We start from the raw sequence: 18326 nt of genomic DNA, 5'->3' as shown, positions 1-18326 counted from the left end.
AGGTAGGCCTATCATATTGATAAGCATGTTTACTGGGCCATTAAATGGGCAGAACATGAGATTAAACTATGTTGCCAGCAGGTAATGTTACCGAACAACCAGCACTAAGCAAACCAAACGCAGCACTGACAACTTTACTTTAGACAGCAGCGACACCTATTGGATACTTTTAGGTATTGCTATTTGAAGACTGGACTTGAACTTGAAGAGTAAGAGATGGTCAAGTGCATCCAGTTTAACAACATCGTGAGTTATAGCATTTATGGGATGCTGACAGACACATTTCGTTCCTCATTTTAGCCATTCAAAATGACCTGCTGTTTGCTGGTGCGTGGTAAGTAGCCTACAAGACTGTTATTGAGCGTTAAAAAATCAAGTGATTTGGGTGATTTGCCTTTACATTTTTACAGCTTGAGAGAAATATGGGGCTACTCTGAACCAGGTGGTAGAGGTCCATCAAGGTTACTAAAATACGAGGACTGGGCTACTACAACAATCTATTGTGCAAAGCTCAATGTGGAGATGTGATTCACTATTTGGAGAAGGGGGTTGGGATACAGGGAAGTCACTGGCCCCCTTTTTCCGCCATTTTGGCTCAAGTTTTCTCAAAGCTGCAAGAGAAGCGTAAACCTAGAATTTGAGCCAGAATGGGGGTCGTTTCATAGTCAATCTAGTAAAAAACAAATGACCGCCAGAGGGCGGTGGGTGGCAAAACTTTGGAGCAGACAAAGATGGCGGTACGGAAGAAAGACGGCGGCCCGAATGTAAAATATTTCGAAGCGTCCGATACCGTCTCGCAGTTCGACAATGTCCGGGTTTGGCTGGGCAAGAATTATAAAAAGGTACCATTCGTTTATTTGTAACCAGCACGAACGGTCATTGAGTTATTTGTGCAGGAAAGGACAGACTCGATGCGGGTATGCAGAAAGGAGAGGGGAGGGCAGGAAAGGAGATGGAGAGAAATCCAGCTGTTTAAAATCCAGTCTGACGCGTCTCAGACAATAGAAGATGCTGCATGCGTGTCTTGAGAAAAGTCTTAAGACGTACCCAAGAATCGGCTTCATCTTCAATATCTGATGTCGTTTCTACATCTCTGGCTAGTCATTAGACCTTCTCTAATAGGTTTTTATGAATGGCCTTTCTCTTTTATTCAAGAGAGGCCAGCTCGTGTAACGGGGCTGCGGTATTGGCAGCGCAAGTGCGTGAATCCAGATGTGCAGCCAAATCTCGCGCGCTGTGCTTATAAAAAGCAGCAATGTGATACAGACGATGAGAAATTCACAGTCGGATGTAAAGAATGTTTTTTCTCTCTATAATTTACTCTTGGAAATTACTTGATACGATAAAACAATGTGTGGAATTCGACTATAGTGTGCAACGAAATCTAATTTTCCGCTAACAAAACACCTCAGTTGCATGAAATTGTTAATGTATTTCATATATATGAGGTAAAGAAATACATTCTTTACACATAACACGTCTTTTTATATAATCTAGTTCAAAGCAAACCTAATTTGAATGGATTTACACTGGAATTATTACAATAATAATATTATGAAATTAAGGTTACAATACAGAAACATAAATGAATGAATTTAAATTTCAAATAAAAATATGAAACTTATTTATAAAATATGTGCACTGTCATCACAGCGTTTGAGGATGCATTGATGTTCAGTCATTTACATCTTGTTCAGAGCTCATTGCTTCATCTTGCTTCACTTTTATGTAGTTTAAAGGTACTGATTTTAACATTTTTTAAATAGTCAAGTGATGCAGATTGTGATAAATCTAAATGTTCCATTTATGTATGGAGGAAAGCTGACAGATCAAGGATGTCCATGTGTATTTATTTAAATTTTTTCTAATTTAATATATACTTTTCATGATTTATATTATCAGCATTACATTTGAGCGAAAGTTTGAATTAACATGAAATTGAGCCCCACAGTATACGTAATACAATATAATGATTGCAATGGTCACAAAAATCAACACAATATAATTCTGATAAATCAGAATGGCCAAATAATGAATGATTAATCTGCCTGGTTGATGTATTGCTCTGTGATTCATCTTTATGTATGTTCCTTTTATTATGGTGTCTAGCTCCTTAAACTTTCTGTGGTTCTTTCTAGTATATTCAAGCAGAGCCCCCCACCAATAAATCTTTGTCGAGTCTGGTGGTTCAACTGCTTCAGTTTCAGGAGGAAGTGTTTGGCCGACATGTCAGCAACCCTCCCCTTACTAAACTACCGGTACTCACACAAGCCTTCTTTCATAACAGTATTGAGTTGAATGCATTAAAGTAATCAGTGCACCATGTAGATTTCTGATGATGCTCTCCTCTCTCCCGTAGATGAAGTGTTTTTTGGATTTCAAGTCTGGAGGAGCCCTGTGTCATATTCTGGCTGCTGCCTACAAGTTTAAGAGTGATCAAGGATGGTAATGGTCTTCTGTCTCCCTCTCTTTCTTTCACTCCTCTTTATTATTTGACATTATAATTATGTAAATTAATAATGAAAACGAAAAATTATATATATATATATATATATATACACTGCTGAGACAAAACATTATGACCAGTCATGGGGGAAGCGAACTTCGATCTCCTAAGAAGGTTACATATTAAGATCTGGGTAGATTAGATGGTAAGCAAACAATCAGCTCTCATAATCAACATGTTGGATGTAGGAGAAATGGGCAGGAATAAAGATCTGAGCGACTTTGACAAGCTAGGGCCAAATTGTTATGGCAAGGCGACTGGGTCAGAGTATCCCTGAAATGGCAAGGCTTGTGGGTTGCTCCCTGTCAGCAGTGGTTCGAAGCACAAACCATTGACAGGGTGTTGGGTGCCCAAGGCTCATCGATGCATGAGGGCAACGAAGGCTATCCCGTCTGGTCGAGCCAACAGAAGGTCTACTGTGGCACAAGTCACACAAAATATTAATTATGGCTATGGGAGGAATGTGTCACAATGCACAGTGTATCGCAGACCAATCAGAAAACGGCTACAATAGGCACGCAAGCGTCGGAACTGGACTGAGCAGTGGAAGAAGGTCGACTGGTCCGATGGGTCCTGTGTTCTTTTACAACCTGTGGACGGCTGTGTACTTTTTTGCCGTTAACCTAGGGAAGTGATGGCACCAAGATGCACTGTGGGACAATAGTAAGCCAGTGGGGGGAGTGTGATGCTCTGGGCAATGTTTTACTGGGAAACCCTGGGTCCGGCCATTAATGTGGATACAAATTTGACACATGCCACCTACCTAAACATTGTTGCAGACCAGGTAGGCCTACACCCCTTCTTGACAATGGTGTTCCCTGGTGGAAGTGGCCTCTTTCAGCAGGATAAAGCACCCTGCCACACTGCACCCATTGTTCAGGAATGTTTTGAGGACCATGATGAAGAGATGATGTAAGTGTTGCCCTGGCCTCAAAATTCCCCTGATCTTAATCCAATGGAACATCTGAGGGATGTGCTGGACCAACGAGTTCGATCCATGGCGGCTCCACTTCACAACCTACAGGACTTGAAGGATCTGCTGGTAACGTGTTTGTGACTGAAACAACAGGAAACCTTCAGGGGTCTTGTAGAGTCCATGCCTTAGTGGGTCGGCTATGTTTTGGCAGCATACAGAGGACCAACAGCATATTAGGCAGGTGGTTATAATGTTTTGGGTCATTGGTATAAATATATATATATATATAAATAAATCAAGTCCAGTCAAATTTATTTGTATAGCACTTTTATAATGTCTATAATGCCTTAATACTTTACCATAGAGCAAGTTTAGAAATGTCAGTACTATTATTATTCTAATTATTATTCAATTTTTTTTTTTTAAATCAACAAAATATTTTAGATCTTTATTTTAGGATGATGGTAAAAATGTTTTTCATTAGACACCATCCTCAGCCACTTATATAGGTTATAGGTAGGATGTAATGTAAAATATATTCATTATGTGAACTACTTAAGAATCTATTAATTTAACATGTATGTTTGCCACTTATTTGAGTGGCTTAATCAATTGTTGTATAATTTCTCTGGCACTTAACCTTATGACACACTCACCAAGAGAGTCGTGATTCGCCTCCATCGTGGTGTCAAGTGGTCCTTATGCTCCTGAATAGATTCTGCATGACATTTTTTTGTTGCTGCATTTCAACTTTCTATTAGTGTAGTAATCCTGTAGTGTTAAACTACTTACCAGTGATACATAAAGTGCCACTTCAATGATTACGGATCAAAAACCTAATTCATACTCATTAGCTGTTCACTTTTGTATCCATCAGGAGGAGATTTGACTTCCAGAACCCTTCGAGAATGGACCGCAATGTTGAAATGTTCATGACTATAGAGAAATCTTTGGTACAGGTGTGTATCAAACGCACAATTTCACACACACAGTCATTCAGTCAGATGAACATTTACTTTTAGTCATCAAATGGTTGGATTTATTAGTATGTGCATATGTGAGATTGAATAATGTGTTTTTTCCTTTGTAGAATAACTGTTTGTCCCGACCTGTGATTTACCTGAGTTCAGAGATAGAGCCCAAACTACTGGGAAAACTGAAGGACATCATTAAACGACACCAGGTACTTCTAAAACCCATTAGTTTTAGTTGTTAAAAAGGCCATCTAGTTATGGCTGGATAATGTATTTTTAAAAAGTTTTTGTGTGTGTGTGTGTGTATATTATCCATTTATTAATTTCAGGGTTTGTAAAAAATTTTTTTTTAGCTTTTTATAATATTCAATATGTATCTCATATAGATAAGAAACATATTGATATCACATCAGACAGAGAGAGAGATGTGCGATTACCTGCATCTAAGCAGCATCTCTCTACTAACATAGAAGCTGTAAGTTTAATTACTTCAAAAACAGTGACATTACAACCTCCTTGTTGAGTAATAAAATGTAACGATTCAGTTGCGAAGTCAACTTATTAATAAAAGTTATGGGGAAGCATTGACAACAAGTTTTTATGTGTGCACACGCATGATCTCCGATCTCTTTGTCGTGTGTGTGTGCTTCAGTGAGATCAGTGCATTAATCTAGAACGGTGACTAAATTGACTTAGAACTACTTGTGCATTATACAGCTTTATAGCACACCTTCCAGCCAATCAGAATCGAGTATTCTGACAGACCATCATGGTATAAATATATATATTTGCCCTGAAATACATTAAAAGTTAAGGTATAAACTAACCTACTGATACAGCTTTATTTACAATGTCGCTTAAGTTTATAAAAAAATCGTTTTTATGATTTTTACATTTGAAATATCGGCCAGTCCATATTTCAATACTTTATTTCTTTGAAGTCAATTTGGATCAAGAAATGACATCTTATTTGACATGTATGTGTGTGTTTTAGGGGTCTGTGACTGAAGATAAGCTTTCTAGCTCTCATGTAGTGGTGCCTATTCCTGCTAGTCTGGAGGACGGTACGTTCTGCTGTGTGTTGTTCATAGTGTAAAAATATACATTCACAGTTCACACACATGTGTAGGGTACAACGGGGCTAAACACCCCCCTAGGTTAAAATGTTCCTCTTGTATTCTTCCAAAATTAATTAAAAAGGCCTGTTTGTCAAGGCTTTTGGCCCCTTTGTATCCCTCCATTTAAAAAGAAGAATGGTTTTCTGCAGTAATATTGTAATTGGTATGTGTGTGGTTTTCAGAAGAGTGGGTCCGTCCTGTAATGAAGAGAGACAAACAGATGCTGCTACACTGGGGCTACTGGCCGGATAGGTGAACACACACACATACACATGCACACACACAGTTCAGGTGTGTATATGAATGCAGGATTAATGTGCTGTGTTCATGATGCAGTTATGACACATGGATCTCAGCCAGTGAGGTGGAGGCTGCTGTGGAGGATCCGCCCACTGCTGAGAAGCCCAGGAAGGTTAGAAACCCCCCCATACCTCTCTCCATCTGTCTCCGGTCCTTTACCTCTCTTTTTCTTTGTCTCTTTTGTCTTGCACATGCTCTCTCTCCCTTTCATGTTTTGTTTTTATAAAACCACTGATTAGCTGATGGTTATCTGAGAAATCCAGCCATTTATCACCTGACTACAAGTTTATGTGTTTGTGTGTGTAGGTTCATGCCAAGTGGATTCTGGACCTGGATCAGTTTAATGAGTGGATGAATGAGGAAGACTATGAGGTGGGAGAGGGAGGACCGAGGAGGAAGAGGATTTCAGCGAAGACTCTCACAGATGAAGTGAGCACTCCAGATGAAAGGAGGGATAAAAAACCCAGCAGTGCCAAAAAGAGGAAGCGCTCCCCGTCTCCATCTCCTACCCCTCCACCGCAGGAGAGCAAGAAGAAAAACACCAAGAAAGGGTATTTTTTATTACGGAATCTTTAACCATTGATTCTCATGAAACAATAGTGATATTTGTTTCAGAGAATTTCTGAAATGTATTTATTTTTTAGATGTATTTAAATGTATGAATTATATGAAATCTTATTTTCACATCACAGGCCCAAAAATACCAGGGCCGTATCCACCATATGAGGAAGTGTCTGCCCTTAATATTCAGATTTGTGGCTAACAAATATGGGGATTTCAATGGATTCCTAAACTGTTATCCCTATATAAATTTAAATATCATTAAACACAATTTTCAAGACATGTTACATACAGAATATTTTGAAACAATGAAAAAATATTGAGAAGAAATTATTTCAGAAAGATAAAAACGGGGCATCTAAATAAAAATTCCGCATTTTGTCAGAAAATGCATAAAGCATTTAAAAACACTAAAAGCATGATATTTTAATTTCAATAAAAGTAGAATACTGGAAGAATTTAAGTTTGTGTCTATCAAATAATGTATTTAAGATCTGGCATGTTATTTCTTGAAATCAATGGATGCACTGGAAATGTAAAGATGACACTCTCTCTGTGTCTTTGTACGATGCTGTGTGTGTGTGTGTGTGTGTGTGTGTGTGTGTGTGTGTGTGTGTGTGTGTGTGTGTGTGTGTGTGTGTGTGTGTGTGTGTTTTCAGGCCCACTACACCCTACACTAAGTCCAAAAGAGGACAGAGAGAGGAAGAACAGGAAGATCTGACTAAAGAGTTAGATGAACCCTCACCTGTGCCTGCAGTGGAGGAAGCTACACTACCTAAAACAGGTAAATTCACACACATCTTTTTACCTAACAATCTAGTCTCTATTGTGTGTAATCTTGATATTTGTGTGTGTAGTGACTAAGAAGGATTCAGATTCTACTCCAGTGAAAGGAGGCACTATGACTGACCTGGGTATGTCTCTACAGTAGCTTCTGTCTCTAACACACCTGCCACTCAGACTAACCGAAAGGTGAAGTGTGTCTTTTCTGTGCCATTAATGGCACCAAGTGGAATTGCGAAAATAAAGGATGTCAACCTATGAATGTCTGTTTAAAGCTGTCTTCGCACATTCAGCTGGAATAGGAGGAAGCATTTTAATGACGGGCACATAAAAAGCACACACTTCACCTTTCTTTGCTAATTAACAATATTTTTTTTTTTGTACTTTAAAGTATTAGTGTATATGCAAAATGAATTAAACTCTGAGGTTTTTTTTCTTCTGGTATCACACCTAGATGAGCAAGAGGATGAATCAATGGAGACTGTTGGAAAGGTATAGCAGCAATTATATGAACCACATTTCACAGTTTTTATGCTCACGGGGTTTTCGTGTAAATGAGAGGCCAAACCGCAGGGAAATATCTGCGTCTTCCCTTCATGTAAACGCGGCATCAGTTAATTTTTATATATACTGTTGGATCAGAGACCAAATAATAACCATGCTTCTGTTTTGCAGTTTTTTTTTCATTTAATGGAAATGTATTTTTTATTATGTAATACTTAAATAATAGATAAATAAATAATACATGTTAATTTATTATTAGTTGCATTTTTTTATATATAAATTAAAGAATCATAACAATTTGAGAGAAAATATTACATAAAAAATTAAGAATTTCTTAGTATTTCTAGTTGTATGAACTCCATAAGTTAGTACAACAGGATTTGATTGTTAACCTTTAATTTGAAAGATTTGAATTGATCAAAATCTTAACATTTAGCTAATTTCGAGATTTAAATTAGACTAGGTTATCAATATGGTGTCAGATGTTTAAATCCCACTGTGTTTCATGAGCAGCATTCATGGTTAGCTTTACGTTTGTGTGTTTCTAGGAGGAAGAAGAAGGTTCCCAGAGTGTGAAAGGAGAACCGGTGAAGGGATCGGATCTTCATGAGGATAATGTCACTGAACAGACCCATCATATCATTATCCCTAGCTATGCTGCTTGGTTTGACTATAACAGGTACTGCGACTACACACACACAGCTTTGAAACATATTCTCATCAAGAATCGCCCATTTAGACTGGAAGCAATTGGCCATTCTTTTTTGACACTATAGGAAAAGCAAGAGTCAAAACAAAGTCTGAATGTAACAGTCCATTTCTATCTCTTTTAGTGTCCATGCTATAGAGCGCAGAGCACTGCCTGAGTTTTTCAATGGGAAGAACAAGTCGAAGACTCCTGAAATGTAAGAATATCTGCTGGTGAACAAATACACAAAGATTGATTTGAACTTAAATGTGTCTCTATTGACCTTCATTAAAATGCCCGTATTCTGCTATTTTAAACTTAATTCATTTTGTTTTGGGGTCTATTTTTTTCTTTTAGGAAACAATAACTTTATTTGTTGTGCACTTTGATCTTTAAAACTTAGACCTTTTATATTCACAAACAGCTTTATTAGATACTGCATGAAAGCTAATATTACAAGTATAATAGGGGCACTTTAATTAGCTTTATCCACCCCGTTTCATCTTCACACTTTGCTGTGTTACAGTTATCTGGCATACCGTAACTTCATGATCGACACGTACAGACTGAACCCACAAGAGTATTTGACCTCCACAGCTTGCCGTAGAAACCTGGCTGGAGATGTTTGTGCCATTATGAGGTCTGGGAAAAGAATTACACCTCTAAAATATCTGTTTATATTAAATATGAATGGTTCTTTTTGACTTTGATGAATTTTGACTGTGAAAGTGTGTGTGTGTGTGTGAACAGAGTCCATGCGTTTCTGGAACAGTGGGGCTTGATTAACTATCAGGTGGATTCAGAAAGTCGGCCCACTCCCATGGGGCCTCCACCCACCTCACACTTTCACGTACTGGCAGATACTCCATCAAGTCTGGTACCACTACAGCCTAAAGCATCCCAGGTCAAATAAAGCACACATGTATTCTTGCTAGAGGTGTCATCCACCCAAAATTTAGAATTTTGATTATTTCTTTTATTTTTTCTTTCTTTTCTGTGACACCCCTTAAAAACACACTTTCCATGTAAATTGTTGTCTATATTCACTTATCTAAGCTCTTTTCTTCTCTTCGTTCCCTCTAGACTTCATCTTCTCAACAGATGCTCTCATTCCCTGACAAAGTGAAGGACAAACCTGCCGACTTACAGAACTTTGGGTTGAGGACAGATGTGTACAGTAAGAAGAGTGGTCCAGTTAAAGTAAGAGCCGCCCATTAAATATCACACATGGTGTAGAGAGAGTGTGAGGATGTGTGAGGTTGAAAGGAATTTTGCAATATGAAGTATGGAGATGATTTTGATCACTGTGGGAAAGATTAAGGACCTTCTTTTGTCATTGCACAGAATAAAAATGCTGCCAGTGCCACTCGGGAATGGACGGACCAGGAGACGTTGCTACTGCTGGAGGTACTGTATATACATATAAAAAAAGTCAAAATTCTTTTTTCTTATTTAATATTCTTTTTTTCTTATTACAAATTACACTACCGTTCAAAAGTCTTGTATGCTCACAAATGCTGCATTTAATTGTTAAAAAATACAGAAATTTGTGAAATATTATTACAATTTAAAATGACTGTTATATATAATATTTAATATTTTTGTGTAAACTGGGATTCTTTGATAAATAAAAAGTTTTGAATTAAAATGATTTGAAATAGATTTTTTTGTAACAATGTCTTTACTGTATGTCTTTACTGTCACTTTTGATCAATTTAATGCAAATCTTACTGACCGCAAATTTTCTGTAGTGTTGACTCAACTGCTGCTCTTTTACACTCACATAACGAGTCCTGTCTGTTCTCAGGGTCTAGAGATGTATAAAGATGACTGGAATAAAGTATCGGAGCACGTGGGCAGCCGCACACAGGATGAGTGCATTCTCCACTTCCTGCGTCTACCGATTGAAGATCCCTACCTGGAGGAAAGCTCCGCCTCCCTGGGCCCGCTAGCCTATCAGCCGGTTCCGTTCAGTCAAGCGGGCAACCCTGTCATGAGCACTGTGGCGTTCCTGGCCTCTGTGGTTGACCCTCGAGTGGCTTCAGCTGCAGCTAAATCTGCGCTTGGTGAGAAGTTACATCATTAAAGTAATGGTTTAAACAAAAATGAAAACCATTATATACTTACTCTCGAAATCACTGTAACTGTATTTTTTTATATATACAACAATAGTAAATAGTAACTGAGCTCAAGCTCCAAAAGGTGAAAATGTATCATAAAACTAGTTGTATTTTGTATTTTCCTACATGAACATAATGTTCCTCTTCTCTTTCTCAGAGGAGTTCTCTCGAATGAAGGAGGAGGTACCAGCTGCATTGGTGGAGGCTCATGTGCGTCGAGTGGAGGAGGCGGCCAGAGCAAGCGGAAGGTCAGACCCTCTCTACGGCCTGGAGGGCAGCGGCATCGCAGGAACTGGTCTTGAAGACTCTGACAAACCCGGTAAGTAAACAAACATATTCTCCCTAAAGTAAATAGTGAGAGAACTTAACTTTGTATGGTTGTTTTTTCAGCGGAGGATGGAAATGAGGAGAATAAAAGCAGTGATGGTCAATCCAGCCAAGATAAGAAAGACAATAAGGTGTGTACAGACTAAATATGTACAGTGTAGTCCAAAAGTCTGAGACTGCATTGAAAATGTTGGATTAAAAATCTGATTTAAACCGAGAAGGGGAAAAGGGTTTTTAGGATTTTGGAAAATGTGTATATATAATATGTATATACAGTATGCATACACATATGCATACACGGGATCTGTAAGATTTTAAATGTTTTTAAAAGTTTGTTATTTTTACTAAGGATGCATCTATTTGATAAAAACAGTAAAAACAGAAATATTGTGAAATATTATTAGAATATAAAATAATTTCATAATATATTTTAAAATGTAATTATTATTATTAGTAATTATTAAATTATTAAAGTGATGGCAATATTAATAAAAAATGTCAGTATCATGACTCCAGTCTTCAGTCTCATGATCAGAAATCATTCTAATATGTTGATTTGCTGCTCAATAAATATTTCTTCATAATATCATCAATGTTGAAAATAATTGAGCTGCTTAATATCTTTGTGGAAACAGTGATATATATTTATTTCAGCATTATTTTATCAAGTTCATTAGAAAATAATTTATTTGAAATAGAAATCCTTATTAGAAATTATAAATATCTGTCACTTTTGATCAACTTACTGCATCCTTATTGATAAAACTATTAATTTCTTTGAAAAATCTTACTGACCCCAAACTTTAATAAAGTATTTGAAAAATTAACAATGAATATAATTTGTATTAAAAAATTTACATCTGGATTAAATTAGACAAATGAAATAGCGGTCTCAGATATTTCATCTTTCAGTTCAAATGAGATTTATGATATTTTCTTAATATTAACACATTCATCTCCTGTGTCTCTTATATTTTAGGAGAGCAAAGATGGACCCAGTGAGGAGGAAGAAAAGCAAGGAGAGAACGGCAAGAAAGAGGAAGAGAGAGTGAGAGAAGGGGAGACAGACAGAGAGACGGAGAAAACAGACTCAGAAATGGGTGTGTTTACAGCAATAAAATATATGTTTAAGATAAAAGTCCAGCAGAATAAAAAAACAGGACTTATAAAATATGCAGATGTGTAGTGTGATGCAGATATACTAATCCATTATTTGCCTAAAATGCATATAAATGCACTAGAAAAAAAAAAAAACATCTTAGAAGACATGTACTTAAAAATGTCTTAGAAGACATGTACAAAACTGCCACTGTATGTGTTGCCTTCATTAACCGTTATAGTTAACGAATATATAGAGACAGAGGTGAAGTTACTTAGCTGAACTCTTTTGGATCCCTACAGCCGATGGCGAGAAGGAGAAAGAACGGAAGGAGGGATCCGAAGAGGGTCAGAGGGATGGAGAGAGTGAGGGAGAGAAGAAGGCAAAGGTGGAGAGAGATGTAGGAGAGGGAAACCTGTCCACTGCTGCTGCTTCGGCGCTTGCTGCTGCTGCCGTGAAAGCTAAGGTGCGTGAAAAGGCAGCATCATAGTGAGAAAACAAACAGCTTTCCTGCAAATTAAACACTGAACCCTATATTCTTTGATTTCTTTCCTTTCAGCACTTGGCTGCGGTGGAGGAGAGGAAGATCAAGTCTCTGGTGGCTCTGCTGGTGGAGACCCAGATGAAGAAACTGGAGATCAAACTCAGACACTTTGAAGAGTTGGAGACCATCATGGACAGAGAGAGAGAGGCGGTAAGGTCACATGGCTAATGTGGTTTTTGTTTAATAATCAAGCATATTTACTTTCAGTGGTTTGTCAGGTTCATTAAATTATAACAACATCTTTGTAGATCTGTTGCCTAAAAGAACAACATTTTTACAAAACCTGTATGATTTTCTTTCTTTCATGCACTTGAAAAAAAAAAATCTAATTACAATTATTTTTCCTGTAAAAAAGTAAACATTCTTAAAAGTATAAGAACATTTTAATAACTATTATAATTTAATAACTGTTAATTACATTTTTTTTTTAATTTTCTATTAGTTTTTTTGGTTACACTTAAAGCCTTTATGTATAGTGCATTATAAATGTATTCATAATGTACATTATAATGCACTATATCTTTTTTTATAAATAATCAAAACCAAAGTTAAAATGTATTATAAATTTCCAGACTCCTTGTCACATCTGAAATTGCTTGTTTGTCATGTGTTTTAATGCATTATATTTTCTAAAGGCTTGAAAAGCATGAAAATTTATGAGACAGATAAAAAAAAAAAGGAACAAATTGCCTTGAAAAAAAAGTTAAATGAAATGTATCTTCTTTTAATGATGATTTTTGCTGCCCGAAAATAAGAAAAAATAAGGAAAAGAAATCGTACAGTGACCAAGGGCTGTCAAGCTCCAAAAATAATTCAAATTATTTTCCCACTATATTACAAGTCTTTTAAAAACAATGTGAGGAACAGACAGAAATCAAAGTCATCATTATTCACTGAAAATCGTCATATTTTTAGGAAACCTGTTCCTTTAATTAAAAATGAATATGCATATATGTATATTATGTTTCTAGTTGGAGTATCAGAGGCAGCAGCTTCTTGCTGATCGTCAGTCGTTTCATATGGAGCAGTTGAAGTATGCAGAGATGAGAGCCAGACAGCAACACTTCCAGCAGATCCAACACCAGCATCATAGCAACCAGCCTGGCAACCAGTCTGGCAGTACTCCATCTGTACCCCACCAACCTGTCACTCCATCTGTCCCGCCCCCAACGGCAAGCCCCGCCCCTGTGCCCGCCTCTAATGCCCACAGTGAAGCTCCTCCACCTGCCTCTCACAGTTCTCCCCCGACCAACGCACAGGCTGGAGCAGCACACGGTAATGACACGTACACACGCTGTGAGGGTGATATACTGTGTATATATATACAGTACCTGTCCAGTAGGGGTGTACATACACCACCGTCCGAAAGTCTGGGGTCGATACGATTTTTTAAAGGTTTTTGAAAAAAGCCTCGAATGCTCTCCAAGGATGCATTTATTTGAACAAAAATACAATATTATAAAAACAGTAATATTGTGAAATTTTATTACAATTTAAAATAACTGTTTTCTATTTTAATATATTTTAAAATAGATATTATTCCTGACTGTGGTGGCAAAACTGAATTTTCAGCATCATTTTACTCTTCAGTGTCACATGATCCTTCAAAAATCATTCTAATATGTTTTTTTTCCTGTCATAAAACATTTCTTAATATTATCGGTGTTAAAAACAGCTGTGCTGCTTAATATTTTGTGGAAACCGTGATACGTTTCTGCATTTTTGATGAATATAAAAAGAACAGCATTTATTTGATTTAGAACTTTTTTGTAACAATGTAAAACTTTTTGCGGTCACTTTTGATCAATTAACTGTGTCCTTGCTGAATTAAAGTAAACGGTAGTGTATTTGCTCTGACAATGATTTGATACAAACATTTAGTGAATGAGCATCATGAAATTTGGTTTTACAATTAAAATAGGTCCAAATTGTTCTTATGGTTTAGAATTGTTTATTAAAATCAGATTAATATTTTTTTTAATTCTGTCACATTGTGTTTGTCTTTGCCATTTTTGTCAGGTATAAATTTACTTTTTTTATTGTTTGTATTTATATTTATATATATATATATATATAATTATTATTTATTATAATGCTCATTATATTTCTATTTAATATAAATAATAATACTTATTAGGGGCCAAGCACTGAAGGTGAGTAGGCGTCTATTGTATCCGTTAGTCGTCGTCTTCTTCTTCTTCTTCTTCCGTTCGCGACTTCTATGGCAGCCCATAGAACCGTATTGTAAAAAGTTGTGAAATTTCGCACACAGATTGAGGACAGTCCCAGCATTCACCACAGCAAATGCTCAATCCCTCTAGCGCCACCAACTGTCAAAAGTTGCACTTACGTTTATGCTAATAACTTTTCTAACCGTAAGCGCTAGAAAGATTTTTTTGGTGTATGTGTCATCAGCACCATGCCCTGAAGGTACTTAAAAGGTAGTTTTGAAACTGTTTTTTTATAGATTCCTTGAGTCATACAGAAAACAATGAGTGAATTATGTCTGCCATTTTGGATTTCTTTGAAAACCTATTTTTTTCAAACTCCTCCTAGACCATTGGTTCAATTTTCACCAAAATTAGCTCAGACCATAACAGATATAACCATAACAGTTAAAAACTTTTTCATTGACCAAAATGTTCTTGCATAACGCATCATCCAAATATTAATACTTTTTTTTTTACATCTTTTAACACTTTTGCATATTGACACCAAACTTTGAATTTGTCATTGTCAACTCACACTGACCACACAATTATAATTTGATAACTGCGCCACTATTGGTCAAAACTGATAAGCAATTAAATCGTATTACTAGTGATTGTATTAATGATTTTTCAGCCATTTTGCATAAAATAATGAAGGTCGCAGCCATGTTTGCATAACTCGTTGTGCTTTTTTGTGTTTGGCCCCGATAATTACATTTAATATAATATATTTATTATGTATAATTATATTTATACTAATATAATTGTTGTATAATTGTCTAATAGATTATTTTGTTTTTTTCCCGTCCAGATTCCAGCACTCCACTACCAGGGGATTCTCTCTATCCAAACGCCCCTGTGCCTCCACCACAGTAAAAGAGATGGTGAGATTTAAAGGGGATCAGTGATTCCAGAGAAGAAATGAAATGAGATAGAAAGCAAAAGATATAGAGATAACTGGAGCGATATCTTCTTTTTTGTCACTTTCATCATTTTTGGAAGAAAATGATATAAATGAATTCTTGCCAGCATCTTGAACATGACATGATTAAAAATAAATAGCTAAAGCTAAACACAGATAACCTTGAAAAAGACTGAGAGAAAAAAAAAAAAAAAAAAAAAAAGACCTTTGTTTGGACTTTTGGAAAGGTCTTAAACCCAAACCCCTGTTAAAACCCAACAAAAGCACTCCTGACCCTAACAGTCTGCATCCAAGTACCAGACACAAGGCTCAATATTTCCTTGTCTGTCCTCCATTTTGAGTAACATCACTTAACTTTGAGTCAAACTACAGGATCCAAGGTACCTGTGATCTGCACTTCAGAAGCATCTCAATGTACACTAGGTACTCACATGGAAACAAACAAAAACAAAAGAAAACCAAGAACAAATTGCACTTTCAGAATGTTTCCCGAATCGTACTTTTTGGAGGGATGAAGCATAAAGTCAAAATTAGTCCTGACTTAATGTTTTCTTTTTCAATGTTCTTTTTATCACTTTGTATTTGTTTTAATAGAAGCACTCGATTTGGAGTAAGTCCGAAGAGAAACTTGACTTTGTAATCGTTACTTTGTATGTGTGCGGGTGAATGTCGGTTTTACTTTTGGGACAATGTGAAAGCTTTAGTGGTTTGGCCTGGGTTTTTTTTATGTACAATTCGATTTTAGCATGAGAAAAAAAAAAAGAGATTACAAATTAGTATTAAATCTGTTTACTTTGTATGAACCATCTCTGACAACATGTACTGTAAACCTGGAAGTCATGTCATCAATAATTGATGTTTGCATGTTATTTTTTTGGGTGCACGTCATCTGCCACAAAATATCACAAGTTACTCTGCCTTTCTAACAGGTGAAAGTAGTCTTGTTTCATTCACATCTCATTGCCATGCTTATTAGAATACTTAATTATGGGAGTGTATGACTAATCGACAATGAAAAAATTATGGGAAACGCAGCAGGAAATCACATTGGTTCCTTTCCAGGAAAACAATACGCTGATTATGTGTGTTGTATTTTTGAGTTGAATTAATCATTTTCTTGAGATCACATTACACATTTTAGTATTCAGTGTTCATGCCAGAACTGAATGATATTTCGGTTCAGAATGTGTTATGTGTTGTGTGTGTGTGTGTGTGTGTGTGTGTGTGTGTGTGTGTGTGTGTGTGTGTGTGTGTGTGTGTGTGTGTGTGTGTGTGTGTGTGTGTGTGTGTGTGTGTGTGTGTGTGTGTGTACGGGTGTTTTAGTATCAGGCCAAACCCACAGAAAGTATTTACGACATGAAGGAAAAACCGTTTTGTTTTGTTACAAGTAAGTGGCAACTACCTGATGAGTAGACAGATATTAAAGTTACGTTTGCAGCTGTGGTCTGTGTATCTCATATCTTCATATTGTAACCGTCCTATTTTTGTATTTTTATATGTTTCTTTACACTATTACGAATGATGTTATCATATTATACATGTCTGTAATGTTTCCTTCTCTTTCTGATTGTGGATGTTGTCGTATTATTGACATGTTCATGTGAAAGTGTCAGTCGTTTTATAAGATGAAGCTGGACTCTGTGTGTGTGTGTGTGTGTGTGGTGTGCATGCACTCTATGATTTGCCACACGTCTTTGTGTATGTATGTTTTTTTAGTTTTTTTATTCTACATTCATTTGCCATGTTTCCAGACTACAAATGCTAGTGGTGATGGATATCAATTCTGTCAATATCATAACCAACAAACACATATACACTCCCGCTGTGATCGTATCTGAAGTTTACATCGTCACACACGTATGTGAATGCACATGTATGCAGTAGTCCAACATGCAGTATTACTGACAGAACAGATTCACATCAACCTCACACATTTTTTGCACGCCTCAACCAGTGTTGAATATCTCATTTGATCAATTTGCTCAGCTCTTTGGTCTTTGTCTTTTTCATTTGTTGTTGTATTAGTAGTTTTTTTTGTTACATTTTGTTTATACTTTTTTTAATGGTGAAAGCTGGTAACCATTGCATTGAGATGTGTGAATGTTTGGCGACGTTCGGTTTGTCTTTTAAGGAGATGTAGCTGGAGCTGTCTAGCACCTGTTTGACTAAGAATGGATTAATTTTGGTAAATACTGAACGGTTGTGCACAATAAAAGGCATCATCAGTGATAAGAGCTGTGTGAAGTGTACTCAGTATATAAACCCTTCTTATATTTCTGATTAAAAGGATAGTTTAACATTTATCATAATACAAATTTAAGTTATTACAGCTGTACAAAAAAGCTCTTGGGTCTATCCGGAATGTGCCAGATTTGAACTTGGAAAAAAAAATATATGGCAGAAACCAAGATTGGGGTAAAAAGTAACTTGAGTTACTTATTTGAAGAAGTAACTCGGGTATTTTATTGTACATTTAGAAAGTAATGCATTACTTTACTAGTTACTTGGAAAAGTAATCTGATTACATAACTCGAGTTACTGGTGTATTACTATTACAATAACTATTCAGTTTTAATAATCATTTGAATTCTATGAGAATAGGGAAGTCCATAACGATAACAGCACAGGGGAACAAACAATATCATTGGAATCACTCTCAGAATTTTTTTTATCAGCTGACGAGCATTCAAAAAAATTAGTCAATCAGAATCCACTTGAACATTTAAAACAGCAGTTGACATAACTGATGGGTTT

General features: G+C 36.4%; 1 protein-coding gene across 3 annotated transcripts; it reads left to right on the top strand.

The window, feature by feature from the left end:
- The first annotated feature begins 703 nt into the window (after positions 1–703).
- smarcc2 (SWI/SNF related, matrix associated, actin dependent regulator of chromatin, subfamily c, member 2) lies at positions 704–17804 on the top strand. 3 transcript variants are annotated; one of them, XM_056253878.1, is made up of 26 exons: positions 704–842; positions 2139–2258; positions 2360–2445; positions 4300–4381; positions 4513–4605; positions 5391–5460; positions 5697–5766; positions 5851–5926; positions 6121–6365; positions 7035–7159; positions 7233–7289; positions 7613–7650; positions 8211–8341; positions 8496–8567; positions 8877–8990; positions 9101–9254; positions 9434–9550; positions 9695–9757; positions 10158–10416; positions 10628–10789; positions 10864–10928; positions 11777–11897; positions 12199–12362; positions 12456–12590; positions 13412–13715; positions 15462–17804. In XM_056253878.1, the coding sequence occupies exons 1-26, from the start codon at positions 732–734 to the stop codon at positions 15524–15526; spliced, it is 3099 nt and encodes a 1032-aa protein (XP_056109853.1). In that variant the 5' UTR covers positions 704–731; the 3' UTR covers positions 15527–17804. The 3 variants fall into 3 exon arrangements, with proteins under 3 accessions (XP_056109853.1, XP_056109852.1, XP_056109854.1); XM_056253877.1 differs by having other exon boundaries at positions 10861–10928; XM_056253879.1 differs by lacking the exon at positions 7233–7289 and having other exon boundaries at positions 10861–10928.
- The last annotated feature ends 522 nt before the right edge of the window (positions 17805–18326 follow it).

This window comes from Rhinichthys klamathensis, unplaced genomic scaffold, assembly GCF_029890125.1.
Source record: "Rhinichthys klamathensis goyatoka isolate OS25496 unplaced genomic scaffold, OSU_Roscu_1.1 h1tg000109l_1, whole genome shotgun sequence".
Taxonomy (NCBI): Eukaryota; Metazoa; Chordata; class Actinopteri; order Cypriniformes; family Leuciscidae; genus Rhinichthys; species Rhinichthys klamathensis.
This window is presented reverse-complemented; position numbering and strand designations above follow the sequence as displayed.

Excerpts from the sequence above, each read along its gene's own strand:
- smarcc2 (XM_056253877.1), top strand. The coding sequence starts at position 732 with ATGGCGGTACGGAAGAAAGACGGCGGCCCGAATGTAAAATATTTCGAA. Across the intron at positions 7,290-7,612 it reads AGGCACTATGACTGACCTGG|ATGAGCAAGAGGATGAATCA; the intron begins GTATGTCTCTAC and ends TATCACACCTAG. Across the intron at positions 9,551-9,694 it reads AGAAGAGTGGTCCAGTTAAA|AATAAAAATGCTGCCAGTGC; the intron begins GTAAGAGCCGCC and ends GTCATTGCACAG.